The sequence below is a fragment of the Hirundo rustica genome, chromosome 27, assembly GCF_015227805.2.
Source record: "Hirundo rustica isolate bHirRus1 chromosome 27, bHirRus1.pri.v3, whole genome shotgun sequence".
NCBI lineage: Eukaryota > Metazoa > Chordata > Aves > Passeriformes > Hirundinidae > Hirundo > Hirundo rustica.
In genome coordinates, this window is record NC_053476.1 from 5043116 (window position 1) to 5070566 (window position 27451).

General features: G+C 47.6%; 2 protein-coding genes across 4 annotated transcripts; both read left to right on the plus strand.

Annotated features, from left to right (window-relative positions):
* Positions 1–10290: 10290 nt before the first annotated feature.
* HOXB9 (homeobox B9) lies at positions 10291–15775 on the plus strand. 2 transcript variants are annotated; one of them, XM_040087307.1, is made up of 3 exons: positions 10291–10590; positions 10732–10817; positions 14565–15775. In XM_040087307.1, exons 1-3 carry the CDS (start codon positions 10316–10318, stop codon positions 14798–14800), a joined length of 597 nt encoding a protein of 198 aa, XP_039943241.1. In that variant the 5' UTR covers positions 10291–10315; the 3' UTR covers positions 14801–15775. The 2 variants fall into 2 exon arrangements, with proteins under 2 accessions (XP_039943241.1, XP_039943240.1); XM_040087306.1 differs by having other exon boundaries at positions 10291–10817.
* A 7999-nt stretch (positions 15776–23774) lies between these two features.
* On the plus strand, positions 23775–25393 carry HOXB8 (homeobox B8). Of its 2 annotated transcripts, none has more exons than XM_040087217.1 (2): positions 23775–24220; positions 25037–25393. In XM_040087217.1, the coding sequence occupies exons 1-2, from the start codon at positions 23800–23802 to the stop codon at positions 25339–25341; spliced, it is 726 nt and encodes a 241-aa protein (XP_039943151.1). In that variant the 5' UTR covers positions 23775–23799; the 3' UTR covers positions 25342–25393. The 2 variants fall into 2 exon arrangements, with proteins under 2 accessions (XP_039943151.1, XP_039943150.1); XM_040087216.1 differs by having other exon boundaries at positions 23800–24220; positions 25034–25387.
* The last annotated feature ends 2058 nt before the right edge of the window (positions 25394–27451 follow it).

Genomic DNA, 27451 nt, shown 5'->3' on the forward strand with positions numbered 1-27451 from the left:
CTCGTACATCACTTATTTAGATTTGGGGTGCTTTTAATTTTTTTCCCCTCCTTTTTTCCCTTCCCTTTAATGTTATTTATTTTCGAATTTAAAGGGCTTTTCACGCTTACCCTGAGTGCTTTTCTTCATTTACGTTCCCAGTCTGCGATTTAAGGGCTCCATTTCAGAGCTGCGGCAGGGAAAGTGCTTGAAAAAATATTCCTGCTGCCTGTTTTGGGGTGAAATAAAGAGATTTTAATAGGACGGGTTCAAGGGTGAGCACTGCTTTTGTTTTACAAATTGAGCAGTGAGTCCAAGGTTGTGGGGTTTTTCTGGTTTTTGTTGTGGGTTTGGTTTTTTTTTTAATTGTCTATTTAAGAGATAGAAAATATTCTTTTTTAAAAGTTATTATAGGCCTGGTCCATGAAAGAAAAGGAGATTATGGATGCAAGCTCTCTTTGCATAATAATAAATAATAAAGAAAGAAATAAGAAATTGCACCATGATGCTGTAGATCCCTGGTGTAAAAATAATTGAAGCTTAACAGTAAAATTCAAATTTTTGTATTTAAAGCCGACATATTCTTGCGCCAAAAAGCAGAAAAATGACGAAAAGTGAAATAAAAGGGAAAAAAATAATAATTTCAAATTACAACCTATAAAAACACGGGCTCAGTCTCTTTTTGGAGCTCCGACTTCGCACAAAATAAACCCACAAACCAACCCTCAAAATGTCAATATTCTATTAAAAAAAAAACCCTCTTTTATTTCCTCCAAAACAGCTTTTCGAGGCTTCTTGGCTGGGATGTTTGTTTATTTTCCCGAAGTGTTTGAAGTTCAACAACAGGGCGAAGTTTTATTGTATTTTTATTGTATTTCCGGTCCAACAGATTTATATCCCGGCCCATCCCGGCTTTTTAAAGGCTTTTCCAAGGAAATGGAGCCGAGTTCTCGCCAAGTTTCTGCCTCCTCCGCGCATCCCTTGAACCCGCAGGATATTTTTCCTCCACTGAACTTTTAAACTCCCCCCAAATTTGCCCTTTTCAACCCTGCCTGTTGCCTTTGCAGAGTTGATTTTTAAAAATTTTTGCTTCCCCCGCCTTATTATTTAATTCACTCTGAGGACAACCCCCCAGCTTGCCAGGTAAGAATTTGAATTTATCTGTATCGGATATATGAAATATCCTGGAGTATTTCCATGGAAAAAGTGGATTGTAGCCTGAGCCTATTGGCTGGGGAAGCATTGTCCTTTAAGAGAAAATATTTTTTTTTTCCCCTAAATGGGAATTTGGGCAGGATTTTTCCTGAAAACTTCCCCCGCAGGGCCTGGCCGCCTCCTTCCCCTTTAATCCTCCTTTTACCACCAGCGAGCCACTATTTTATATCACTTTTCCACCGCGGGTAGCGAGCTGGAGGGAGAAAAGAACACAAAGTTCTCTATATTGTTCTTTACACCCCCAAAAATCCCCAAAATTCACTCTTCCCTCTCTTTCTTTAATTGATTTCTGGTTTTCACCCTTTTTTTCCTTCCGCCTTTTTTTTTTTTTTTTTTCCCCTTCCCTTTAAATGACTCACGTTCTACTTCCTTCCAGGGAGGGGATTATAAATAATTCTCTTCCCCGCTCCCTCCCCAGAACTACCTTATTTTACTCAGCGAAAACTTCTCCAAACTCTGTCAGCTTTAGATTTAAAAAAAAAGAAAGAAAAAAATAGAAAAATATTATAATGGCGTTTTTATAGGAAATCTTGATAAGTCAGTTTCATCTAGGAAGCGATCTTTCAAATCGCCCTCGCGGAGGAGGCGGGGGAAGAACTTTGGGGAATTTTTTTTTTTTCTCTCTCTCTGTTTTATAGCTGCGATAATCGGGTTTTTTTTCTCCACGTCAATCGCGTTTTACCGTTTCCTCTGCTCTATTTGTCAACCATTTGTAAAGTCCTGCGGGAGGGACGCGTAGGAAATCATCTCAATAGTTATTCCCTGCAAATCCGAGGGGGTTGTTGTGGTTTTTTTTATTATTATTATTCCGGGCTCTGAAAAGATCCTTTTGTGCCTTTTGTTTCCTTAGCAACTGTTTGCTTTTCTGGAAGTTCAGCTCGCAGATGATGCCCAACAAAATGGCTGCTTTTTTGGGGCGGGGAGGAGGGGGATTTTTAGCCTTTGAGGCGAGGCTGAAGTAGAACTGCTCTGTGAATTAGGTAGTTTCATGTTGTTGGGCTCTGACTTTCAATCACAAGAACATCAAACTACCTGATTTACTGCAGTTTCTCCTCCGCGCTGCGTGGGGACCGGGGGCAGCCCCGCTCCGCTGCTCTTTGCTTCATCTCCGGGCCCCGCCGGCACTGCGAGTGGAGCTGGGCGGGCTGCGCCCTGTCCGAGGGCCGTGCCACCTTTCCGAGAGCCTGTGCCCTCTCCTGGGGCAGTGTCCCTGTCCTGGGGCGGTGTCACCTCTCGGAGTCCCCGTCCCCTCTCCTGACACAGTGTCCCCGCCCGGGACTGTGTCCCCTCCTGGATCCCTGTCCCCTCTCCTGGGGCCGTGTCCCTCTCCTGGGGCGATGTCACCTCTCGGAGGCCCTGTTGCCTCTCCCGGGACCTTGTCCCTGTCTTACATCCATGTCCCCTCTCCCGGGACCGTGTCCCTAGCCCTGACGTTGTTCCCCCTCCTGCGACCGTGACTGCCCTCCATCCCCGGTTCCGTGTCCCCTCTCTGGGACTTTGTCCCCGTCCCCGGGACCAAATCCCCCTCCCAGAGCTGTGTTCCGGCTCGGGCCCGTGACTCCCCTTCATCCCAGGCCCGGATCCCCTTCCCGAGCACGGGGAAGGTGAGGAAGGGCGGGCAGGACCCCTCCTGTCCATGCTCTGGCACCATCCTCACCGGCACCTGAGCCGCCGGCTCCGTTTCCCCAACCCGGCTCCGTGTCCTTCACCCGGGCTCTGTGTCCCCAAACCCGGCTCTATGCCCACACCCCACGTCCGTGTCCCCCACCCCACATCCGCGTCCCCCACCCCACGTCCGCGTCCCCAGCGCTGCCCCGTCCCCCGCCGCCCCCGGGCCCCAGCAGCAGCGGGCACCGCCGGGGCAGGGGTGACGCTTTCTTTGTCTAAATCCCCGTCCCAGGGACCTTTTGCGAGACAGCTCAGTCACGCCCCGAATCATCAAGAGCTTATTAAATCTCTAATTAGGCTGCGGCGCCTCTCAGAGGCTGGAATCCCCCTCCCCGGCAAATCCCCCCAGGCCCAGGGTCAGCAAACCCCTATTTTTGTGTCTGGCATAAAAATCTACCCCTATAAATACCCGCGGGGCCATAAAGGAATTGAAGGGTGGATTATTCTGGGAGCTGTGATCTCCAGCTCGGTGCAAAGGGTAACGTGTGGGTTTAGGCAGCGCAAAAGGGTTGAGAGCAGCTCTGGGGTTTAGTTATTCCAGTTGATAAAATAAGTTTATTAAAGGTCCACCTGGTAATTTTTATAGGCACGGGGCTGGCCAGCAACTCCTGCCGGTTTTTTTGTTGTTGTTGTTTTTGGTTTTGGTTTTTTTTTAGGGGAAATATGGAATTTAGGTGTGCGGATATCGGATATTTGGTCACCCAGGGCTCCTGGCGCGGGGTTTTAGGGACTGGTAAATACCAAGATGGGGTGTGCAGACACAAACCCACGCAGGGATGAGTGGCTGATGCTCGTGGCTAGGCCTGGTCTTTAATTTCATCACCTAAAACATCTCCTGTAACTCTGAATTCATCACCCTCAGACCACGGCTGCGGATTTCAAATAAAAAGCTTTTTTTTTAGGTGGCCACAACAGCTTCGCCACATCCTTCCTCTCGGCGTGCTGTGCGTGGGAATACATTGATAAAAAAGGGAGGGGGGGAACCAAAAAAAAGAAAAACAAAACCAAAAAATCACACAAGCAAAGCCCTAAAACGATAAAATTTCTGTGAGAAAGGAGAACGGAGAGCTGCGAATTTGTGTTCGGATGAAGTTCACGCACTCCCCCTCTCCCCAGAGCTCCGTGTGTGAGTGTGCAAGGAATCAGATAGCGGCAGCGATTTTCCCCGCACTGTTGTTCCCAACCCTCATAAAAACTGAATTTCACATGGTCCAGGCCACGGCTAAGCAAGCCTGGGAATTTATCTCCCTGCGAGGTTTAAAGAATTAAACTTTGATACCATATCCAGCACCTAGCCCACCATCTGCTCCCACATTTTGTGGCCGAGTGTGTTACTTTATTTTTTTTTTTTTTAAGGCTGGGGTCTTGGGGGTGTTTTGGGTTTTCTTTTACATTTTCTTCCACTGTTTCAAGAAAACCAAACCCAACAAACACCCGACTTGTCTGGGGGTTTAAACTCGTGCGTGCTTTATTCCCAAAACCGCTGGCTCTCCCCTCTAAACAAACACGCGCTCGAGGGGAGGAGAGGGGAAAGTCAAACAGCGTAAAATAACAGGGAATTTTAGGGATCCTTGTGACTCCCGCCTTAGGAACAACGCGCTGCTTGTGCCCGGCCTCAAAAGCCCTAAAACGGAAAAGGACAATCTGGGAAAGTTAATCATAAACCCCTCGGTAATAACGGCCCCGAAGGCAGCCACCGACCCGCCTTGGAAATGTCTGGGGCTGCTGATTTCCATCTCCCTCCTGCCCACGTCAGGACGGGAAACCGGGGGGAAAGAGCGGGATCAGACCGGGGGGGCCGCCCCAAACCGGGAATTTGGGGCTCCTTTCCCAAGGGAAAGAGGAGGGTGAGGTGAGCAGGGGAGTCTGCGCTTTGATTTTCTCTTATTTTCCGAATAAAATCCCCAAAAGAGGAGCTTACCTGGAGCGGCGGCAGAGCGGGGATGGAGGGAGGGAGGGACGGATTCTCCTCCGAGCGCCTCTGGGCTCGCACACGAGTTAAACCCGGGTTTAACTCAGCGCTTCCCCACACAAATCCCGCTCCTGCCAAAGCTCAGCCTGGCCGATATTTCCCCCCACCCGCGACGAGTTTTAATTCGGGCGGGAGGGGGGCAAAGAGCGGTGAGGAGAGCCCGTCCCGAAGAAAGAAACTCCCCCTTTTATTTGGCTTTTATGGAACAATTCCAGCGCTGCTCCGCTCCTGTACCTGTGCCTGGGCTCCCTCGCTCCGGCAGGGTGATTCCCTCCCTTCCTCCCGGCCTAAACGATGGGTCTGGAGGGGGTTTGGGCCTTTTTGGGTTTTTTTGGTCTGTTCTTTTGAGGGGTATCCCAATTACTCCGCGGGCACCCCAAAGCAGCGCCAGCGGAATCTGCCAAACGCGAGTTGAACTACGGGTTTGGGTGTTTTTTGGGGTGGTGTTGTTGTTGTTGTTGTTTTGAGGGGTATCCCAATTACAGCACAGGCACCCCAAGCATAGCTAGCAGAATCCACTAAACACGAGTTGGACAAAGATTTTGGGGGTCTGGGGGGACTTTCGGGGTTTTTTTTTTTTGGTTTTATGGTGGTTTTTGGTTTTTTTGTTTGTTTGTTTTTTGAGGAATGTCCCGCTCACAGCCCAAATCAGAGCACCGGGGTGCAAAAACTCCGCAGCAGGAATTCCCTGGAAGTCGAGCATCGTTCCAAGCAGGGAGACGAGGGGAGGGAGGAGGATCTGGGCGACCAGAACGGGGGTCCCGAACTACAAACCCGGCTTTATTCCAACTTTCTCCCCTTTCCAAAAGCACACACGCTTCCACTTTCCGGGAGCACAGATCCCAAACGCTTTATGAAGTGCTAAGATCACAAACATCATTTGAAATATTTTTTCCCAATTTTTAAAAAATATTTTTATTTTAAAGCCAGGGTAAACTTTCGGTCCTTGGAAAACTGCCCACATGTGTAACTTGTTCTTGCTTCAAGGAATTCCCCCCCTCCTTTCCTTCCTTCTCCCTCCTTCATTCCCTCCCTCCCTCAGCACTTACGGATTTTTAACAGACGGCAGCATTCAAACTGCGAGCACAGGAAATGGCCAAGGTAGATCCTTCGCCTTTTAGGCTACAGAAACTCATTTCAGTTTTTTTTTGGTTTTTTTTTTTCCCCGAAAGTTTTACCCTCCAGGAGGGAATTTCGCGTGTTTGGGGTGTATGTGTGTGTGTCTGTGACTGAAGTTTCTTTCATAACCTCTTAGAGCTGCCTAAATGTATCATTCATAAATTATATTGGGGGTTTTAATCCTGTTTCCTGACCTCTAAAAAAAAAAAAGAAAAACCACCCAAAGGAATTTACTTGTTGTTGTAATTACCAGTGTTATTACAATTATAATATTGAAATGTTCAGTATAATTTAAAATAAACCCTTTGAAGGCCGAGTTTTATCTCCAGACTCTTCCATAGCAGTGAAGTTCACCCTCAGCTTTTATCCTCCCTAATCATCTCCCAAAGCCAGGAAAAATCCCTAAAATCACTCAGGTGAGGTAAAATCCCAGTGAATCCCCCCAAAATCCTGCCCGGCCCGGGCTTCAGGGCCCCCAGATCTCCTTCACCTTCCTCCCTTCAGAGCTCAAGGGGAGAAATCCGCCGGAAGAAGTCTCCAGTTCTAATAAACAATAATTTTTAAAAAACCCTTTAAAAAGTGGTTTAAATGCGTTTTCGGGAAGAAGACCAGCCGCGATGGTTCCTTTCTTTAATCAAAACCTGTAAATCAGTGAAAGGCAGCCACGGCAGCCACCGAACACGGGCACATTTCAGGAGTATTTGGGATTCGCTTGTGGGGAAAGGCCAAGCCCAGGGTTGCCTGCGAAGAGGGATTTTGGCGGTTGTGTGTTTCTGAGCAAAATATTCCTTCTCTCGGCAGCAAATAAAGAGAATTTATAACCAGAACCTGAGCTCAGGAGCCTCTGGTTCGCCGTGGCGGCCTGGGAATATCCCGAATTTTCCCTCCCGGCCAAACCCGCCTGGCGCTGACTCTGCAAAGCAAGGGAAAAGTTTCCACCCCGATTTTTTTTTTTTAATTTTTTTTTTTTTTAATAACTATTTCCACTTCCCTTTTACACATCCCAACCACATCTCCGTGATTAATCCCATTTTCAAACCCAGCCAAACTCGCACTTCCCGCCTCATTTCTCCCCAAAATTCAGAGTTTTCCACGCTGCTCCTTGAGTTTCCCTTCTCCAAGTTGTTGTTGTTTTACCAGCAGAAAAGCTCCTGATTTAATTTCTGGGGGGTTTTAATTAATTATTTAAAATCCAGGCTGCACAACCCAGGTCTCCAAGCCACCGTTTGCCTTAAACCCCTCTCAGAAAAGGCTAAAAAATAGATGAACCAAGGGGGAGATGGATAAAAAAATCAGCTCCTGAGCGCACGGAAACCTCCAGAGAAGCGAGGGCAAATGGCTTTTACAGATCTTCTTGTGAGGTTCGAAGGTTTCCATCCACCAGGGATCCCAAAGCTCCTCGCCCCCGAGGATCCTTCCTGGCTGAAATTTATATACTCCAGAAAATTATATACTCACACGCTGCCACAGCTCGTCATTATTTATAGGAGGCGCGCCAGGATTTTTTTTTTCCTTTTCCATTTTTTTTTCCTTTAGCAGGAATATATTTATTACAGGTGAGACTCGGGCGATCACGGAACAGGTGTTTGGCTTCAATTAACGTTCAATATTTCCATTTCTCGCCCTGCTCACCACCAGCACTGCTGTTTATCCATCAGCTGGATAAACACAATCCCCGGCGCCGAGCGGGTTTAAATCTCTAAATCAGCGCCGGCTCTTTCCCGAGCTCTCGTGGCTTCCCCCCCGAATCTCTTTGTGGAACTGTCTGATTTGATGATTTTTTAATTTTATTTTATTTTTAAAGAATCATTTCTGAGAGGCAATAAAGCCGAGAAATATGACAACGTGAGCCACCCGCTCGTATTTCACGCCTGGTGACGCGCGGGCTTTTCCTTCCCAAACCTCAGCAGCTCCTCGGGAAGTTCAAAGAAGGAAGAGGGAAATAATAATAATAATAATAAAATACACATATATATAAACGCGAAAAGTTGGAAAAATCAGGAATTTCCCCTTCGTTTCTCCTGCAGGGTAACGAGCAGCGATCCTGCCCTGCGCTCCTCCTCCTCCTCCGCCTCACTGATTTTAGGATCTATTTTGGAATTATCCCCTGGAAAGGAGAGGAGACCTCGCGGGCCGCTCACCTGGGGATATTCCCCGCCTCGGCTTGGCCCAGGGGTGCAGAGGGATCCCCAAAGTGTCCCCAGAGTGTCCCCAGACCTCACCTTGGCCGGAGCCCTCGGACCGGAGCCGCTCCTCCAGCGCAAGGACTTGAGGCTGCCTGGGGGTGGCAAAAAATTAGATTTAAAATCGAATCTCCGCCATTCAGCTCCGGCTCTCCTTTCCCACCACCCCGACCCTCTGGATTTATTATTATTATTATTATTATTTTTAATAAAACGAGTCCTAAAAGCACCTCATGCCGAGCAAGTCTGGAGAGGGGCGCTGACGGAGAAGCGGCGCTGATGGGGAAAATCTCAGCCTTTGGGATGGGGGATTTTAATCACCTTCATCATCTCCCGTTATTAGTGAAACACCTCTGGCAGCAATTCCCCACCTCAGTTTCCTGCGGCCAGCGCGCTCAGAGGGGCCGGAGGAAGGCGAAAATCAGATTTTTCCCCTCATTTCAGGCGGTTATTAGCGCCTCTGCCCCGGTTATTATCGGCCTGTTCATAAAGACTTCCATCCCATCCTCTCCAGCCGGGGATCCGCGATGATTTATCATTCCTAGAAAATCTCCTCGCCCTTCACTTTGAAACATCCTCGGCTGCTGGGCTGAGAGGGGCAATAGATTAAAAGAGGCAAATTGAGCCCGACTGTTACTGCCGAAATCCGGGAAATCACTTTTTATTATTATTATTATTATTTTTATGTGGTTTTTTTTCCCCCCCAGGATCGTGGGGAGCACCTTCCCCTTCACCCAACATTTACGAGGCCGCCGGAACCTCTGGCAATAAATGGATTTATCCTCAGAACTCGGGAGCATGGGCTGGGGATATAAAAACACCCCGAGATCTCGGGTTTTGGGAGGAAAAACGTGGAAAAAAAATGAGAGAGTCGGGGGTGGCCTTGGACACGCAGCGTGGGCGCGGGGTCCCTTTTTTTGCCCCCTTTTTTCTCTTCCCCGGGCAATAAATCCGGGGCTATAAAAATCAAAGCGAGCCAATGTAAGTTTTATGAAACTCTTGAAGCATCACGAGTTTGAGGCGTTCCGTAACAAAGCCGGGTCGGTGGCGCTCCGTGTTTTTACTGGCCTCGTAAAGTTCGGGGAGAGCTTCTGAATTTCGGCCGCGTGGAGAGGGAATGATCCCAGCATTTGTCCATCGGCAGGGACATTTTTAATTTTTAAAAATATAATTATAGAGATATCATCCAGCACCGAGCCCGAGGCGGGCGCTGGATGCACCCAGGGGCTGCTTTGGCCGGGTCAAAAATTCAAAATGTTTAAAATTTCATCTTTCCCCCGTGTTAAGCATCCCTCCTCCCCATCCCGGAGGGTGAATTGTTTATACGGCTGTAATTATTTAGATCAGAGCGTTCACCAGCACTCCGGCTGAGCAGGGCGGTGTTTCCTTCACAAAACCGAGGATTTTTGCGCGTTTTTACGCCGCTGTGTGACCGTCATGAAATCACGGCCGCGAGAGGGGTGGGGGTGGTTTCTGTGTTTATTCCCTGATTGGGGTTTTTTTTTGTTTGTTTTTGTTATTTTTTTCCCCCTGTGGTTCTCTGGAGCCCGAGTGGCAAAGAAATGGCTTTTATCTCTGTTCCCCAGCGATCCTTATTAAAGGCAAAGCCAGCGCATCAGCACCTTCCTTTAACAGAGAAAAATATTAAAAATTGGGGGGAAAAAAAAAAAAATCCCACCCCCGTCCCTCCTTCCGGACCCCTCCCCACGATATTCCAGCAGCAAATCCTGGAGGCTGGAGAGGGAAAAAGTGGAAATATCGGGATATTCGCCCCAGCCGTTTGCGGATCTTTTTTTTTTTTTTTTATCCACCCCCCCCCCACCCCCCCGCAACTTCTGACGTTTTGCAACATCGCATAAACATAAAACAATCCATCCTTGATATGGAATGCAAGGGCGGATGACAGCGCAGCGCAGCCCCCTCGGCCGCGATTGATTTACGCCGAGCCTGACGCTTTATCAGGCTCACGAAAAAAAGTTTGACCAATCATTTCGCCGCGAGCTCACAACACGGCAGCCCAACTGTACTTTGTTGGCTGGGAAGTTGGGGAAAGGGGGTAGAGTACAAATCTAGAGCTGTCCTCTCTCTTCCCATATATATCTCTCTATATATTTCTATTTTTTTTTTTTTTTAATTTTTTTTTTCCTCCACTGAACCGTGCTTTGTATGATGTCTGAGAATGTCCATTTCTGGCACCCTCAGCAATTATTATGTCGACTCCATCATAAGTCATGAGAGCGAAGATTCGCCTTCAGCTAAATTCCCGGCCGGGCAATACCCGGCTTCCAGGCAAGCCGGCCACAGTGAGCATCTAGAATTCCCCTCCTGTAGTTTCCAGCCAAAACCTCCAGTTTTCAGCGCCTCCTGGACTCCTTTGAATCCACATCCTTCTGGCACCCTTCCTGCCGTCTACCATCCTTACATTCAACATCAAAGCGTCCCAGCCGAGAGCAGGTACCTCCGGAGCTGGCTGGAACCCGTGCCCAGGGCAGAAACCCACCCCGGGCAGGGCTCGGTCAAAGCGGAACCGCTGCTGGGCCGTGCCGGGGATGTCCAAAAAAATCAGGAGTACAATTTAGAAACTTCTGCCGCCAGGGAAGGGATCGTTTCCAATCAAAGGCCCAGCTTCGAGGACAATAAAGTTTGTGAAGGAAGCGAAGACAAAGACAGGACAGATCAAAGTAAGTTATAAAAGTGAGGAAGTAAACAGCATAAAAGCTGGAGGAGGCGCAATAAAAAAAGGGGGGGACAATGCTGTGGAAAGTTGAAAATCAGGGCTCGGAGAGAGGGGAAAAAAAAGGAAAATAGGGGAGAGGAAAAAAAAAAAAAGAAGAAGTCTCAGCTGGCTGGTGCCAAGCGAAGGGGAGAGGTGGGGAGGGGACGGGGCTGGCATTGTCTGTGCGGGGAAATCAAAATAAAAATCAAAATCCGCCTGCTCCCCGGCCCTGAGAGGAGCCCGGAGCGGACAAAAGCCGGAGCGAGCCCCGCTGGTTCCCGCAGAGCTCCGGAGGCACGGCCGCGCTGCCGAGGGGAGTAAATGTGCGCGGGGCGGGCGGAGGGGCCGCGGGCAGCGCGGAAATGCCGCGGGGGGAGAGGGGGAGAGAAAATGGGGAAAAAGGGGGGAAAAAGGAGAAATCGCGGGGTGAAAGTTCCCTTGGGGGGAAGTGCGGAGCGGCGGGGGCTCGGCCCCGGAGAAGGCGCGGAGGGTCCGCGCTCCGTGCGCGGCTTTCCCCCCTCGCCTTGGCGTGTTTATTTGTGCTGTTAATTGTTTGTTTATTAAAGGCAGCCACGGCGGGTATGAATATTTCAAAGTCACGCTCCTTCCCCGGTTAAAAAAAAAAAAAAAAAATAGAAGGAGGGAGGGGGGTGCTCGGAAGTTAATTAGCTTTTATATCGGCTTTTATATCAGCCTTTAGATCAGCTTTTATATCAACTTTTATATCGGCTTTTATTCGTGATTTAGCCGGATTGGGGAGGCTGTTAAACTCCAGCGTGGGCTTTTTCAGCCTGGCTGAGGCGCCTTTTTCCGCGTTTGAAATAGATATTTAAAATAATAATAGGAATTCGCCTGGAAAATGTTTAATGCCATCAATAACCCTATTAGTATTAATAATAATAATAATAATAATAGTATAAGCCTTGGAGGGAGGGAGGATCGGCGCTCCCATCCCTGGCTGTTTCCAGCTGAAAAGTGACAGCCTCCGCTTCCCCCTCCCGGGAAATATTTTTCAGGAAAAAGCCGAACTTTTCCAACCTGGCAGAGCAGCAGACCCCAGCCGGGGGAGACTCCCCGCCTTTTTTTTTCCTTCCTCCTGTTTAAATGAACTTTTTCTTCCCCACTAAAAACACAGAATATTCTCTCTCCCCTCGCGGTTTCCTCCCCTGCTCTTGCAGGATGTTCTGGTGGCTTTTTTTTCTTCTTTATTTTTTTTTAAATTTATTTTCTCCCCCCCCTCCCCCCCCCCAAACATTTAACTCTGGCGCAGACACTCGCACACAAAAAGAAAAGTCCTTTTCTATTGTGCTGGGCAGAGATCCAGAACAAACTCAAACCGGGCGCTGAATGACTGGGGAAAATAAAACACCCGGATTTTGTGCTCGCTGCGCCCGAAAATCGAACATTGGGAAATTTTGTCCCAGAAAAAATCATTATTAAATCTGCCAGCGTGGGCGTGCTGCGGTTTCCGTGTGGTTGCGGAGCTTTTTTGTTGTTGTTGTTTTAAATAATAATTTAATTTAGGGCTGGCCTTGAGAGCCTGCCAGGGCTCTTCTGCAGTGAGTCCTGATTTCGATTTCCCCAACTCTTCCTTTTTTTTTTTTTTCCCCTTTCCCGGAGTGTTTCTCCCTAATGAATCCCGGTCTGGAAGCTGTTAAATTATTTTGCTGGATTTTAGTAAAAGGAAAAAAAAAACACAAAAAAAACAACAAAGAGGTGCCAGGACCTCTTCCCATTCTCTTTCCTGCTCGGAGATTTGCGTGCCGTGAAGAGATAAAACACCGGCGTCTAAAATATATTTTAACGACCCAAAATATGACCAAAAGCCCCCGTTCTGAAGCAGAGCGCTCCGCTGCCATTAAAGGACGGGTAGCAGGATTAACACTATCAATTATTAACAGCTTTCCTCCTCTTTAATATTTAATTCTGCATATTAGATCAAGTCAATTACATGAAGGAAATAGCCGTGCAGAATTTGTAAGGGGCAGTACTTACACAGGAAGATTAACCGGGCTATTATTTTATTTTTTTTCCCATTTGAAATATTCAATATTTATTATTATTATTGTTATTTTTGCGGGGAGGAACCGTCGCGATGCCCGCGCGTGTGTATTTATAATGGTCCATTTAATTGGTGTAAAAGTTTATGGCTGCAGCCATAATTTCAGGGGAGGAAAGGAAATAAACCAGGAATTCGTGGTATGTCCATAACCCTCCATTTTCCTCCCGCCCGCCTCCCCGTTACCCAATATTTGCATGTGATTAGCGAAACTCCCATTATTTACCCTAAACCCACTTCGCTTTTGGGTGCGATTTTCACCACTTCAGGCCTCTGCCAGAGGGCTGGGTTTCGCTCCCAAAACTTCGCTTATCCCCATTAAAAAAAAAAATCCCCAAATTTCCTTTTTTTTCCCCCCACCATTCCCACGCAGCTTCTCCCACTCGCGAGCGTGACTGGCGGGCTGCTATTTATTTATTTAAAGTTTTTATTTATTCATTTTCCGGCTGCATTTCCAGCTCTGCAAACGCCTCCGGCTCGGGGTGACGCTGTCCAGACCTCCGGCAGCAGCTCCTTGAGGATTTTTATGGCAGCCAGAGAGGGATTTGGGGATTTTTTTTTTTTTTTTTCCCCCCGCTACATTGCATTAAAAAAAAAAAAAAAATTAAGCCAGGCAGGGTTTATTTAGGAAAAGCTCCTCCAGACTTCCTCTCTCTGTGTGAAGGGTCTGGAGAAGCAAATCCTGGGGAAAGAATGGGGAGAAATGTGGTGGGGTGGGTTTTATTTTGGGTGGGGGGTATTTGTATGGACTGTGGAGATGGGGGTGCTGGGGGGGGCAAGGATCTGGAGGGGAGTGGGACCCCAAAAACCTCGAGGGTGCACCCAAAACAAGCAGAAATGAACCCAAAATCCTGGGGGGTGCAGCCAAAATCCTCGAGGGTGCAGCCAAAGACCTTTGGCGTGCGCTCAAAACACTCAGGAACGTCCAAAACACGAGGGAATGCACCCAAAAACATCGGAAAATTCTCCAAAAACCGGCAGAAATGAACCCCAAACCCTCGGGGTGCACCCCAAACCGGCAGAATTGAACCCAAACTCCTCCGAGCGCACCCAAAAGGCTCAGGTGCGCCCAAAACATGAGGGAATGCACCCAAACCGGCAGAAATTCACCCAAAACCCACAGAAATGAACCAAAAATCCTCAGGGTGCAACCCAACACTGCGGGTGCGAGGGGACAGCACCCCCCAAATCCCTCCAGGCCTGGCCCCAGTCCCAATGCAGGGTCTTCGGATCCCTCTGGAATTTGGGGATGAGCCCCCAGCCCCCCCCGTGCAGACCCCCAGAGATTTTCCTGCGGCCTCGCAGCTCCTGGCTCCGTTTGGGGTTTTTCTGGGGGTGGTTCTGGTCTTTTTGGGGAGTTTAAGGGGTTGGGGGGGAGGCGTTTCTTTGGGGGGTTCTCTTTGTGTTTGGGGAGGTCATTTGGGGGGAGTTTTTGGTGTTTTATTTTTGTTTGGGTTTTCTTCTCTTTTTGTTTGTTTGATTGTTCCCCCCCCCCCCCCCCCATCCGCATGGGGATAACCCCAATACCCGACGGCGCGATTAAAAAAAAAAAAAAAAAAAAAAAAAAAAAAAAGAAGCCTCGAAATTTGATTTCTGCTGCTTTTGTTTGTTTGTTTGTTTTGTGTTTGTTTTTTCTCCTCTCTCCCTCCGCAGCCAACCCCGCCGCCAGCTGGCTGCACGCCCGCTCCTCCCGCAAAAAGCGCTGCCCCTACACCAAGTACCAGACGCTGGAGCTGGAGAAGGAGTTTTTGTTCAACATGTACCTGACCAGGGACCGCAGGCACGAGGTGGCCAGGCTGCTCAACCTGAGCGAGAGACAAGTCAAAATCTGGTTCCAGAACCGCCGCATGAAAATGAAGAAAATGAACAAGGAGCAGGGCAAGGAGTGAGCGGGGAGAGGGGCGGCAGCACCGCCCCCCCCGGAGCCCCTTTTCCCCCTTTTCCCCCTTTTCCCCCTTTTCCCTCTCCCGGTGCTGCCAAACCCCCCCCAAAGCAGGGCCAGAGCCCTCCCCGAGTCCCAGCTCCGCTTTTGCATGCGAGGTGTTCCCTGTTTCCCTTTTTTAATTTTTTTTTTTTCCCCATCTCCTGGAGGCAACCCAGCCCAAAGCGCAGCTCCTTTTTGGGGTTTGTTTCTCTTTTCTTGTTTCCTTTTCGACATTTTTCCCCCCGATTTTTTTGTTTTCCAGTGTAACAGAGCAAAGGCTCCCGTCAGAACAACTTTCCCCCCCCCCCTTTTTAATTTGATTCTTTCCCACGGGAAAGCAAAAAAGGGCCGACACCACCCCGGCCACCGCCAAACCTCTCTTTTCTCCACGTAAGCACAAAGATTTATTTTTATTTTTTTCCCCCAAAAATAATCCCTCACCCCAAACCCTCCCAGACGCTCTCCCCGGCCCGCCGAGGTGGCCGAGGACCCAGACGGTTTAATTAAACTCCTGCAAGACAGACACATTCGTTAAGGTTCGCCTTTAATGGCACCCAACAAATCATTTGCAATTCGCCAACTTGGGCCCGGGGAAGCCGCTCCTGGACAGCCCCGAATTCCGGCTCCCCCCGCCGCTGGGTCCTTTTCCCTTTATTTCCCTTTTTTTACCTCGGTTTATAACGCGGAATTTTGATTCCAGTGGTGCTTTGGCGGAAACGGAGACTTTGAGCTGAAAAGTTTCTGGGGGCGTTTTGGGGCAGAACCTCCTGGTTTTAGTAATTTCGTACTGGGGCACTGGGAAGGAGAGGAAAGAGAGGGAGGGGGAGAGAGTGGGGCACCCCCCGAGCCGCGCTGTAAATTATTTAGGAGCGGAAAAAAGGGGCGGAAGAACCCCCGCCAACTTATTCCTAACTTTTTAGAGAAGAGGAAGAATGGGATTTTCTAGTTGAATAATAACAATAATTAAAATAAAATTAAAAAAAAAAAAAAAAAAAAAAAAAAAAAGAGAGAAAACCCACAAAAAGAAACAAACAAAAAACTACCTTAGTGGAGCTATCAGGGAGGGGACGGTTGTTCTTAGCTCTAGATATTTATAATTTATTGTGGATTTTGGACTTTTCCTGGAGCTGCTGCAGAGATAAAAGTGCCAAACTCCAGCCCGGCTTTGGTTTTATTTTCCTTTAAGTTTAATTCCTTCACCCTCCCTACGGCCCAGATGCTTTTTTAATTCCTGAATCTCCTTTTGGCTCCGGGGTGGCCCTTGAGAGGTTTTTTTTGTCGCTCCGGGAGCGTTTCCCCGGTGCCACCACTGGGGAGGGACCGAGGGGTCCCCAAGGAAGGAGCCGCGGGTGGCACCGGGCGCTCCTCCATCCTCATCCTCATCCTCGCCCTGCAACCTCCCAGCTCTGGCTCGGGTTCCCCCGCCGGAGGCTCCTCCAGCCCGGCCGGGCGGGATTTGGGGTTTCCTTTATCTCTGTAAGGACGAATTTTGGATTTTGGGGAGGGAGGGGAGGGCGGGAGCGGGGAGGGCCGGGGGGGTTTAGTTCCAGTCGGTTCCGTGGTGGGTGTTGTGACCCGTGTTTCGTGCTCGTGTTCCTGTCAGTGTTGGAGCTCGTTTTTCTGTCTCTGCTGTGGCTTTTATTTTTTTTAAATTATTTTAATTTTTTTTAAAGAGTTCTGCGGTTGAGTAGTGGCTGGGGGAGGAAAAAAAGGGGGGAAAAAGTCGAAATAAACCCCTCTCGTGTGCGGAATTTGTACATTTAAGCTTCCGAGGGGAGGGCGGCTGGTTTGAATACGGAGAGGGAGGAAAAAAACCCAAACAAACAGATAAAAGCAATTTTTTCCTGCTGTTTATCTGAAGGAACCAGCCCAAATCTGTTTCCAGAAGCAGCCGGTGGGTCCCTCGCTCCGGCTTCGGAGAGGCCAGACTTTTATCAGTGGAGCGGGGGCTGCTCTGGGAAGCAGCGATACGAAAATTTGCAGTTTTGCCTTTTTGGAAACTGTTCCTGCTTTTTTTTTTTTTTTTTTTCCCTTCGCCCTCCCTCCGCGATCCTCAGATAAGACCCGAGGAGCTGCCCTGAAATTTCCGCTCCAAACCCTCTTAAAAAGGGTTAAAGAAATATAAAAACTTATCTTTAACTTAAAAAAAATCATCCCCCTGGTTGAGAAACCAGAGCTGAAGGGTTTGAGGCCATTCCCCAGAACATTGTTTTGTCTCTTGGTTTGTTTTGGTTCGTTTTTTTCCTAAAGGCCCAGACTCTTCTCCTGTAAAACTTTCCACCCTGAAGCAGCTCCTTGGGGGCTCCCAAATTTAACCCTTCTGCTGCCGGAGGGAGTTCGGCGCCACCAAACTTCGCTCTGGGTTTAAAACCTGAATTTTAAAAAATTCCCGCTTTTGAGGCGTTTTGAGCTGCGGGGGTCGATGGCAGCAGGACGGTTTCTCTAAATGCTGATTTACTGAGCCGGGAAAAGAGTGATTAAATAAAAATCAGAAGAGTTGGAAATGATCTTTGAGCTGGGCGGAATTTTTCCAGGTTGGTTTGGTTCTCCTCGAGGACCGGTGAATTTGGTGATTTGCCAAAATCCTCGTAGTTTTCATTTCCAGAAGCGTTTCCCACGAGTTCCTCGATGTTTTGTGACCCATCGGCCACCGGGATTTAGAAATGTTTTTTTCCTCACTTTCCTTAGAGTTGTGGTAAAGAGCAGATATTTTTAAGATGACGATATAAGCTTCTTTGAAAACAGATTTGAAGATGTTAGCTGATTTTATTAGGAAATAAAGAAAAAAAAAAAGAAAAAAAAAAGTTGGGAAATTTGTCTTTTCTGTAGCATCAGCCCGGATGTATTTTCCAGAGATGTTTTAATGCTCCAGAATAAAAATCGATTTTAGAACAACAAGCAGCGCTATGTCATTGTGTTCCCCTGCTTCACCCGAAATTCCAGAAATATTCAATATTCCCTCTGTGGTTTTTTTTTGTTTGGTTGTGGGTTTTGGTGTTTTTTTTCCCTTCTTCTTCTTCTTCTGTAAGAGGCATCATTTTTAGTTTAGGTTAAAAAACAACAACAAAAAAATCCCTCCATGAGAAGTGCAGATAATTCCACCCTGGAGCAGCAAGTGTCTGCTGGGTCCCACCCAAACTTGCCGGGCTTCTGATTTTTTTATTATTGATGTAATTTCAATTCTAGAATCGGAGGTTGGAGATCTCTGGCTGCGTTTCCCCTTTGTTTGCCTTTTTATTTCCTATTTTTGTGTGGAGGTTTCAGCTCTACATTCCCGCCTCAGCCTGAGGGGAAAAGGTTCCGCGTGGATTTTTTAATAAAAGCCTTTCCTCGCTTTAGTTCCCCTCTCGCCCAAGGAAAAACTTCGCCCAAGAACAAGAAAAAAACCCAACCTCCCCCCCAAGAAACCAAAACCAGAGGGAAATCCCCACCCCGCTTGGCATCACCTCGGATCTGACACGCGGTTCCTTTTTCCAAGAGCAATTCCTGGGACTCCCCCTCGAAATTCGTTTGACGTTTTATTGTTCGTGAAGCAACACAAGTGCCTGGAAATTATTTTATGTTTAAAAAAATATAGAAATAAAGATAAAAAGCACCCAAAAAAACCCACCACAAACAAGCCCCGAGTCCTGCTCAGCCCCGCAGGAAACGGGTAGCGAGAACTGGAACTCGGAATCTCCTTCCCGCTAATTTTTAACATAACGGGCAGCTCTAAAGGGCAATATTTCACTTCTTAAGGAAAAAAAAAAGAAAAAAAATCCTTTCTTTGGGGCAGCTCTGAAAAGAAAACAAAAGAAGAAGGAAGATTTTGGGAGCTTACAGAGGGAAGAGAGAGAAAGGGGGAAGGAACTTGTCATAAAAAAAGGGAAAATTCAGTGCAGTGCGCTGCAATAAAAGAATATGACCGCTATAAAACTTTATAGGGTATAAATTTCTGAAGGTTAAGGAACTAAGCGGCTGTAAAGGAAACAGTGCAAGAAAACTTTCAGGAACTCCTAAATTACTCCAACGACTTGGGAATGTGGGGAAACCCAACGCGTAGCTGCTCTTGTTTGTTTCTGCCTCAGTCACGAAGCTCTCCTTATTTTTTTTTTTTTTTCCCCCTGAGGGAGGGGGCACATTTAAAAAAAAAAAAAGGAAAAAAAAAAAGTTGGGGGGGCAAAGAGAAAAGGTGGGGAGGGACTTTTGCTGATTTATTCTTCTCTTGCAGATGCCGTGAAAATCCAGCGCTCGGGATGATTCCCTTTGTTCTTTTTTTGGTTTTGTTTCCTTCTTTTTTTTTTACCCTTTTTTTTTCTTTTTTTTTTTTTTTCCCTTTAAAGCAATTCCAGGCAGCCCGAATGCCGAGCCCTGCACACAACAACAACAACGCCACGCACAGAAGGCACCCCCAGCGCTCGCACTCCCGAAGTTCTGGCCAGACGTCTGGGCTGGGGAAGCTCTTTATGACTTTACAGCCCCGGCCTTTCCCCCCCTTCGCCTCCTGGGCAGCAGAATGACCAATTGTTTAGTCTCGGAATTTGAAACAATAGCGCGTTTCAAAAGCAAGCTCACTTCGCCTCTTTTATTTTTAATTGCCACACTTTGAGAAAACTCTGGCCAAGATCCTACCAAAAAGAATTCTCATTTTCCTCCTCTTCGGCTCCCTCACCACCTTTTCTTTTTTAATTTTATTTTAGCTGTTTCATCCTCCCAGAGAGGAGAGGGATTTCTTATTTTTGATGTTTATTTCTTTCCTTTTTTTTTTTTTTAATAAATGTTTCCTTTTCCCACCCGGCCGGGAAAGGCTCCTGCTGCAGTTCCGCATATGGCCACGAGGTGGAACCATTGCTCCACGTTAGAGGCTCCAGCTCTGAGCTCCCACCTTGGTTCCATTACCTAAAATATTGGGTTAATTATCGCTATTTCGCCGATTTTATAGCTTACATCCCTTATTTTTTTCTTTCTTTCTTTTTTTTTTTCCCCCCAGGGTAAATTATGTGAGTCTGGGAAGGGGAAAAAAAAAAAAAAAGGCAACAACGCAGCAGCAGAGATGCGGTGAGAGGTGGGGCGCACATCTCTTCTAAATGTTCGTTTAAAAGGGAATTTAAAAAGCGGAGGGTTTTGTTTTCCGCTGCTCTGGAGGTGGGAGGACAGCTGAAATTACCCCAGCTCCGCAGATTTACGTTTGCAGGGTTGGAAAAAGAGAGAGCGGCTAGAAGGATTCGGGGAGAAAGGGACGCGCAGAGCAGGGACAATATTTTTATCCCCCTCGGCCATTAGGATGATCTGCGCTTTCCCGGCTCGATATTTTATGTGTTTTATAATCCACCGCAGGAAGAGAGGGGGGGAAAAAAAGAAAAAAAAAAAAGAGAAAAACACCTACCATGCAACAAAACAAGAGCATTTGTTTTTTCAGAAGTTAAACCCCTGATTTCTGGTATGGCTGCCCCATCTTTTGGCCCTGAAGACGCCCTTCGCTCAAATTCTTCACTTTAACAGGCTTTTTTTTTTTTTTTTTTTTTTTTTTTTTTTAATGCCACAAAGGAGTGAATTGACCCAAAATGCTCTTAAACCGCCGCGGTTTGGGGTACCTACAAATACACCGCTGATGCGGTGGCAATAATGTCAACTTCTAACTCCAGCAGTTCACTTTTATTTCGGCCTTTGGTTCCTCGGAATTACGAGGCAAAAAAATTATTCAGATGCTGTAATTCTTCCTCTGCAAACGGCGGCAATAATTTCAAGATGGGTTTTCTTTCAGATTGGTACAAACGCTTTGGGTTTTTCCCTGAGTATTTCTCTCAAGTTCCATCAGAAGCCGCTCCCGTGGATCCAAAAATCCAGATTTGGGGCGAGGCTGGGACGGTTCAACCCGCACGCACCAGCGCAGGGTGGGAAATATCATTTCAGGAGGCAAAGTTTCAGCATCTCGAGGCTCCGTTTGGACGCCCTGAGATGAAATACGAGCGCAAACAGAAATAAATGAGGGAAATGAAGAAAAATCTCGCCCCTGTGCATTCGGCGAGAGGCAGAGCAGGGAAAACTTGGGGTTTACCCGGGAAAGGATTTGAGGTCCTTTAATTTTCTTTAAATTTTTTTTTTTTCCCCTTATGAATTCCCAATAAATCTTCCCTCCGCTGGGTATTTATAAATTATCTCTCTCAGACACCCACCCCGCGCGCTCGCGCCCGGCCGCGCTCGGTTTTTCCTTGGAATGGAAACATTTTCCTTTCGCCGGGAAGCCCGAGTACAGTACGGGCGGGTGATTTAGGATCAGCCATTGATTTCTGGGGCATTGCTGAGTTACCAGCGCATCACCGCCATAAAAATCCGCCTGCACTTCATAAAAATTGCTCACTTCCAACTGCAACTTGGCGGGAACGGGGGATTCCTGCTCGTTTTCCCCCTTCCCAAACTTCAGGACGGGTGGGCGCGGCGGCAAACACACACAGGAGAGGAAACTTCTGTTCTAAAATCACTTCACATTTTAATTTTTTTTTTTCTCACCCCCCTCCTTGAATATCCCAGCTTTGCCAGGCTGCGAAGCTCTATTTACTTCTGTGCGCCATTCTCGGGGCTTTTTATGGGGCGAGATGGAACCAGAATCTGCTCAATCGACAATAAAAGCGTGGAGAAAAAAGAAAATGTTAACTCGTCTTGTAGAGGGGCGAAAAAAAGCCTTAATTATACCGCTGCAAGTACTCCAGCAGCAATAATTACCCGAAAAGGCTCTTAGGCTCGGCTGGAATTATCCCGCACAAAATAAAGGAAGTGTGTTTACTTAAATTATTTCTCTAAGGATGGGTTTAAAGTTTTATTCGGTTGCTATCTTTGTTTTCTTTCTTTCTCCTCCTCTCTGCCTTCCTTCGGTCCCTGCCTACCCCCACTGATCTTTTAGTGCGGTTTATTTTTTTCAAACCAGGGGAGAAAAAAACCGAAATGTTTCAACTTTTCCCTCATTTTTCGTGCGGTGGAGGTTGAATTTTGTCCCTCAGCTGGAGCGGAACCCTCCTAAATTCACCTTTCTCGCCTCCAGTCCCTCTCAGATGGAAACGACGGGGAAAACAGCAGAGAAAAGTGGAGGGGAAAAAATTAAAAATTGAGATGGAAAAGAGAGGCTGGAAATGCTGGGAAAGCCAGCTGGGATTGCGAGGGGCTTTGGAGGGGCGTCGTGGGGCTGGGGCAGGCTGGGGCAGCGCTCGGGCTGCGCGGGTTCGGAGTCGTTATTAACCGGGAGAACGTCTGGGTAATATTTGCTGACTGCGATAAATGAAATTCAAAATCTACCCCCTGTGTGTTTAGGCGGTGGAAAATTGCAGCGCTGGCATCCGAGGGGCAACTTTGGCTCCGTTGTTACCAAACGCCAATAAAAGAGAAAAAGCTTTTCTCTCCTCTCCCTCCCCATCCCCCGCTCCCCACACACACACCGGGTTTTGTTGTTTGTTGTGTTTTGTTGTTTGGGTTTGGGTTGTGGGGGTTTTTTTAATTTTTTTTTTTCCTGTTGGGGGGGAAAAAAAATAAAAAATTAAATTAAAGAACTAGAAGTTCTTGGGGGCGAGGTGGGGCTGTGAGCGTGGAGGTTTTCTGCTCGGGAGCTGATCAGAACCTCAATATTTGGAGTTCCCAAATCCTCCCCGAGCACAGCTCCAGCAAGTCCTGGGTGCGGGAGGAGGAGGAGGAGGAAGAGGAGGAGGAGGAGGAGGCAGGGAGAGCCACGAAAAGTCGATGTTCTAGATGAAAAACTCTAATGATTTTAATTCAATATTGACACCTCCGCATCTCGCCGCGGCCGCGGAAGGGTCCAATCGAAACCTCTGGTTTATAGCGGTGGAGGAGCGGACTCGTAAAATCCTTAACGGCTTTTATGTAGTGCGGTATAAACAACAACAACATCCCCGGCTTTATGGCGTTTTATAGTTTGTTAAACAGTTTACAGCCTTTTTTGGGGCTATTACAAACGCAATTCCCTTCATGCGATAGTTAAACCTTTATCAATAATAAGGAAATTGATCATTAAAATGTTAAATATGACTACCTCGTTTGTTTTAAAATATGTTTAGGGTAAGAAGCTGTATGATTTGATAACTTGTATTAAAATACCAATTACATTTATAGGACCTTTTAAAACTGGTAGCAATTAAATCGTGTTCTTTTACAGTTTTCCAAAGCGACCCTGACATTTAAAAAGGCTAAAACTGCCTCGTTAAAATTTTGAAATTAACGACTGCGAGCGCTCCTCTTTAATTTTCCAACACTCCCCAAAAATCAATCTTTTGGGTGGTCTAGGTACGTGATTTGTTGTGAGGCGAGCGATATCTCATTAATGTAGGTAGTTAAACATATTTAATCCGTATATTCACCCCACCTCCTTCTCCCTTCCCCTCGCCCTCCCTCTCCCTCTCTCTCTCTCTCTCTCTCGCTCCCTCTCCCTCTCTCGCTCCCCCTCGCTCGCTTTTCCTTCTTTATTCCCTCACACTCTTCCTTTCACAATCATGCGGTGCAGAGTCCGTGTGGAGTAAGGAGAAGCCAATAGGATGAGGTTTTGGTAATAGATGCAAATGATCATGAAAAGACACTGCAAAATATGAAACAACTCATTTGCGCTGAAGTAAATCACTGAAAACTGTTTATGAACTGGCATCTCTTCTTGGAAATGTAAAGCGAGAACTCTTTAAGTGGCGATTTTTTTTTTTTTTTTTTTTTTTTAGGGGTGGGGGGGGAGGAAAGAATTCAATATCATGCAGGCTTAGAGTTTTGATTATATCCTCCTTTTATATTCCTGGAAATCACAAACTGTCGTTGCTTAGCATCTTAGCGCTTTCTTTTTTTTTTTTTTTTTTTTTGCTAATAGATTCCCGTGGTCTGGTTTTGTCGTGGGGGGAGTGATTTTTTTAATATATATTTTTTTCAATTTTTTTTTCTCCTCCTGAAAAAAAAAAAAAAAAAAAAAAAAAAAGGAACAAACCTCTTATTGAAATTAAAATGAGCTCCTATTTTGTCAACTCACTCTTCTCCAAATACAAAACCGGCGACTCCCTGCGCCCCAATTACTATGACTGTGGGTTCGCTCAGGATCTCGGGGGCAGACCCACCGTGGTGTACGGACCCAGCACGGGGGGCACCTTCCAGCACCCGCCCCAAATCCAGGAGTTCTACCACGGAGCGTCCTCACTCTCCAGCTCCCCTTACCAACAGAATCCCTGCGCCGTGGCGTGCCATGGGGACCCCGGCAACTTCTACGGCTACGACCCCTTGCAAAGGCAGAGCCTCTTCGGCGCGCAGGAGCCCGACCTGGTGCAGTACACGGACTGCAAGCTCGCCGCCAGCGGCCTCGGAGAGGAGGCGGAGAGCTCCGAGCAGAGCCCTTCTCCGACCCAGCTCTTCCCCTGGATGCGACCGCAAGGTGAGGAGAAAATGGGAAGAGCGCCTGAGCCCCATAAAGTAGCCCCCGGCTCCCCCCCGCAATCCCACCACCCCTTCTTTTTTTTTTTTTTTTTTTTTTTTTTTTTTTTGGCCTTTCTTTCTGCCCCCTCTTTGCTCGCTTTCTTTCTTTCGCTGCCTTTCTCTTCCCCCCGGTGACTGTATTTTACTGCTTTATGGGGGTAAACTTTTGCACTTGTAAATTGCTTTATAGTTTAATTACCCTGAAGGAGACCTTTTCTTCTGGGGGCTGAGCGAGCCGGGCTTTCTGTGGAAGGAAGCGTCCTTAAAGTTTATGGCACTTTTATAGCCTTAAAAAGCCCCTTCATTTTTGTTCGGCGTTTGACTCGGGTTCTCGGCCGTGCTGCCGCCTCTCTCCGGGCTGCAGCCTTTTATTTATTTTAATTTTGGGGTGTTTTTGTGTTTTTTTTTTCCCCGTGGGTTTTCGCTCGGTCCCGTCGAGCCGGGCTGCGCTGTTGTTGTGCTGGGGGTGATAATCAGTGTGCAAAGCGCGGCTCCAGCCGGGCTGCTCGGGGTGGGCTGAGGGTGACCCCCCTCCCCTTCCTCTCCCCTTTTCCCTTTCCCTTCCCCTGCCACCGTCACCCTTTTCCTGCAGAACCCTCTCCCCTTCTGGAGCATCCTTTCCCCTCGCCCTCCCGGCTCTTTTTTTTTTTTTTGGTGTTGTTTTTCCGCGGTGTCTGGGAGCGGCTGCGGGCTGCTCGTGCCTCTCCCCGAGCCTGGTTTATGTTTCTCTCAACCTCCTTCTCTTCTTCCCCCAACCTTCGCCATCCCCCAGCAGCCGCCGGACGCAGGAGGGGGAGGCAAACCTACAGCCGCTACCAGACGCTGGAACTGGAGAAGGAATTTCTATTTAATCCCTACCTGACCCGCAAACGGAGGATCGAGGTCTCGCATGCCCTGGGATTGACAGAGAGGCAGGTCAAAATCTGGTTCCAGAACAGGAGGATGAAATGGAAAAAGGAGAACAACAAAGACAAGTTTCCCAGCAGCAAATGCGAGCAGGAAGAACTGGAAAAACAGAAAATGGAAAGGGCCCAGGAGGTGGACGAGGAAGGGGAAGCACAGAAGGCGGACAAGAAATAAAAGGGAGTTTGGAGGACTGAAAGGCAAGCGCTGCTGGGGTGGAAGAGCCCCCGAGCCCCACGCTAATGGCAGTTCGTGTGAGGGAGGGGTGGGGTGGGGGGGGGACAAAAAAACAACAAACCAGAAAAACAAAGCGTAGAAAAGAGGAAAAAAAAAAGGGGGGGGGTGTAAAAAAAAAAATCAGCCCACCCCCTTTTATTGCTGTAAAACAATATAGCTGTGAGCACCACTTTGCTGATGATCCTTTGATACAATGAGCAGGAGGCAGGAGGGACCCCGAGCTCTCTGCTGCCTTTTGCCAGTTATTAACTAGCGGTAGTGTAACGCAATAGCTTATGTAAAACATGACTGTGAAATTCTCTCTCTCTCTCTCTGTCTGTCTTTCTCTCTGTCTCTCTTCTTCTTTCCGGGGGCGGGGGTGGGGGTGGGTTGGTTAACATAGCTTTCAGCGCTAGAGGAATTCCGTGATATTATATTTGTGCACTTTTTTTTTTTTTTTTTTTTTTTCCCTCATTTGGATTTTAGTTGGTTGTTTCCCAGCCCTTTGTTTGTTGGGGTTTTTTTTTGTTGTTGTTGTGGTTTATCTGTATGTACTGGAGGTAGCTATTGAGACAAACATCCCAACAACATGAAACTGCCTATTTATGCTGTAGTTATCTCTCTGTTTCTCTCTCTTCACTTTCCCCTCCTGCTCTTTGCCTTGGTTAGGTTGTGTTTTTTGTTTGTTTGTTTGTTCCCTTTTATTTTCCCCTCCAATTTTTCAATGTCTCTTCCAAAAAAAACAAAACAAAAAAAAAAAAAAAAAAAAAGGGGAAAAAATACAAAAAAAGAGCTTTTTTCTCTCCTTTAGTTAGCATGCGCACAGTGAAGCAAGTTGTAAAGTGATCTTTAGGTTAACTGTGAAAAAGAATGTATACTGTATCCGTGAATTACTTTATTGGGGGAACTAATGCTATATTTTGTTGTTCTTTCACCACTTTGTTCTATTGTCTAAACCTGGAAGCGGCGGAAGAAAAGTTACAATAAAGTTTACAAGCGAGAATTCCGTGACATCATTCTTTTCGCCCCGCTCCGCTTCCTCCAGGACCGCTCGGATAGAAAGGAAATAAAAAGTCAATTGTGTGGGAACCGCAGCCGGGGCCGGCGAAACCTTCCCGGGCCTGGGAGGTGCTGCGGGGCCGGGAGCCGCGGCCGAGGGCCGGGCAGGGGCCGGGGCAGCTGCGATGGCTCCGGCTCCTCTCCCGGCTGTTGTTTCTCGCAGCTCCCGGCCGCTGACAGCTCGGGCTGCGGGGCGGAAATCCTTGCTGAAGGTAACGTTTCTTGGATTTCGCGTCCTTCCCCTTTCCCCCCCCCCACCCCCCGCCTCCTCCCTCTCCTTTTCTCATTTTTCTGGTGTCTTCTCGCCCTCCCCGCAGCTCGGGGCGCTCCTGGCTCCCGGCGTGGCAGCGAAAATCACATTGTGAGGGGCGCAGCTGCCCCCGCCGAGCTGCCGCGGCCGGGGATGCTCGTAACCTTGGGGAAGGAGAAACCAGCGCAAACCCCGCACCATTGTCTGCTTTTCCTGCCTCACAGACTCTTTTTTTTTTTTTTTTTCTTTCTCTCTACACCCCCTCCCCATCCCACCCAACCCGCGGCCGCCACCTCCTCGCAAAAAAACAAAAAACAAAAAACAAAAAAAACCACCTCAAGAACAACAACAAAAAAATGGAGTCAGATCGCGGTTTTGGATGGTTTCTGTGCTTCTCCAGCAGAAAGCAAATCAGCCAGCTGCTCAGGTTTGACTTCTGGCTGTAATTGAGCCCCGCAGAAGCGCTGACACGCGGAACAAGGGATCCGAGCGCTCTTTATTTTTCGCAACAAGAAGAGCAAATGCCAGCTCGATACGCGGCTCAGAGCCCGTGGCGCTGGAATAAAATGGATATAGAGCTGAATGGCATTTTGGGGAGGGGTGGAAAAGAAAAAAAGGAGGGGGAGAAAAGAAAAAAAAAAAAAAAAAAAAAAGAGAGAGACGCCTGAAACTATTAGGTATCAATGAGACATTTGTCCTTTTTTCCTTTTCTTTTTTTTTTTTTTTTTTTTTTTTTAGGGGGGGGGTGAGGAGGGGGCGAGG

What these genes read in the sequence shown, in the direction of transcription:
- HOXB9 (XM_040087306.1), top strand. Translation starts at nt 10,316, where the DNA reads ATGTCCATTTCTGGCACCCTCAGCAATTATTATGTCGACTCCATCATA. An exon ending in CAAAGACAGGACAGATCAAA is followed by an intron (nt 10,818 to 14,564) that starts GTAAGTTATAAA and finishes CTCCCTCCGCAG; the next exon opens with CCAACCCCGCCGCCAGCTGG.
- HOXB8 (XM_040087216.1), top strand. Translation starts at nt 23,800, where the DNA reads ATGAGCTCCTATTTTGTCAACTCACTCTTCTCCAAATACAAAACCGGC. An exon ending in CCCCTGGATGCGACCGCAAG is followed by an intron (nt 24,221 to 25,033) that starts GTGAGGAGAAAA and finishes GCCATCCCCCAG; the next exon opens with CAGCCGCCGGACGCAGGAGG.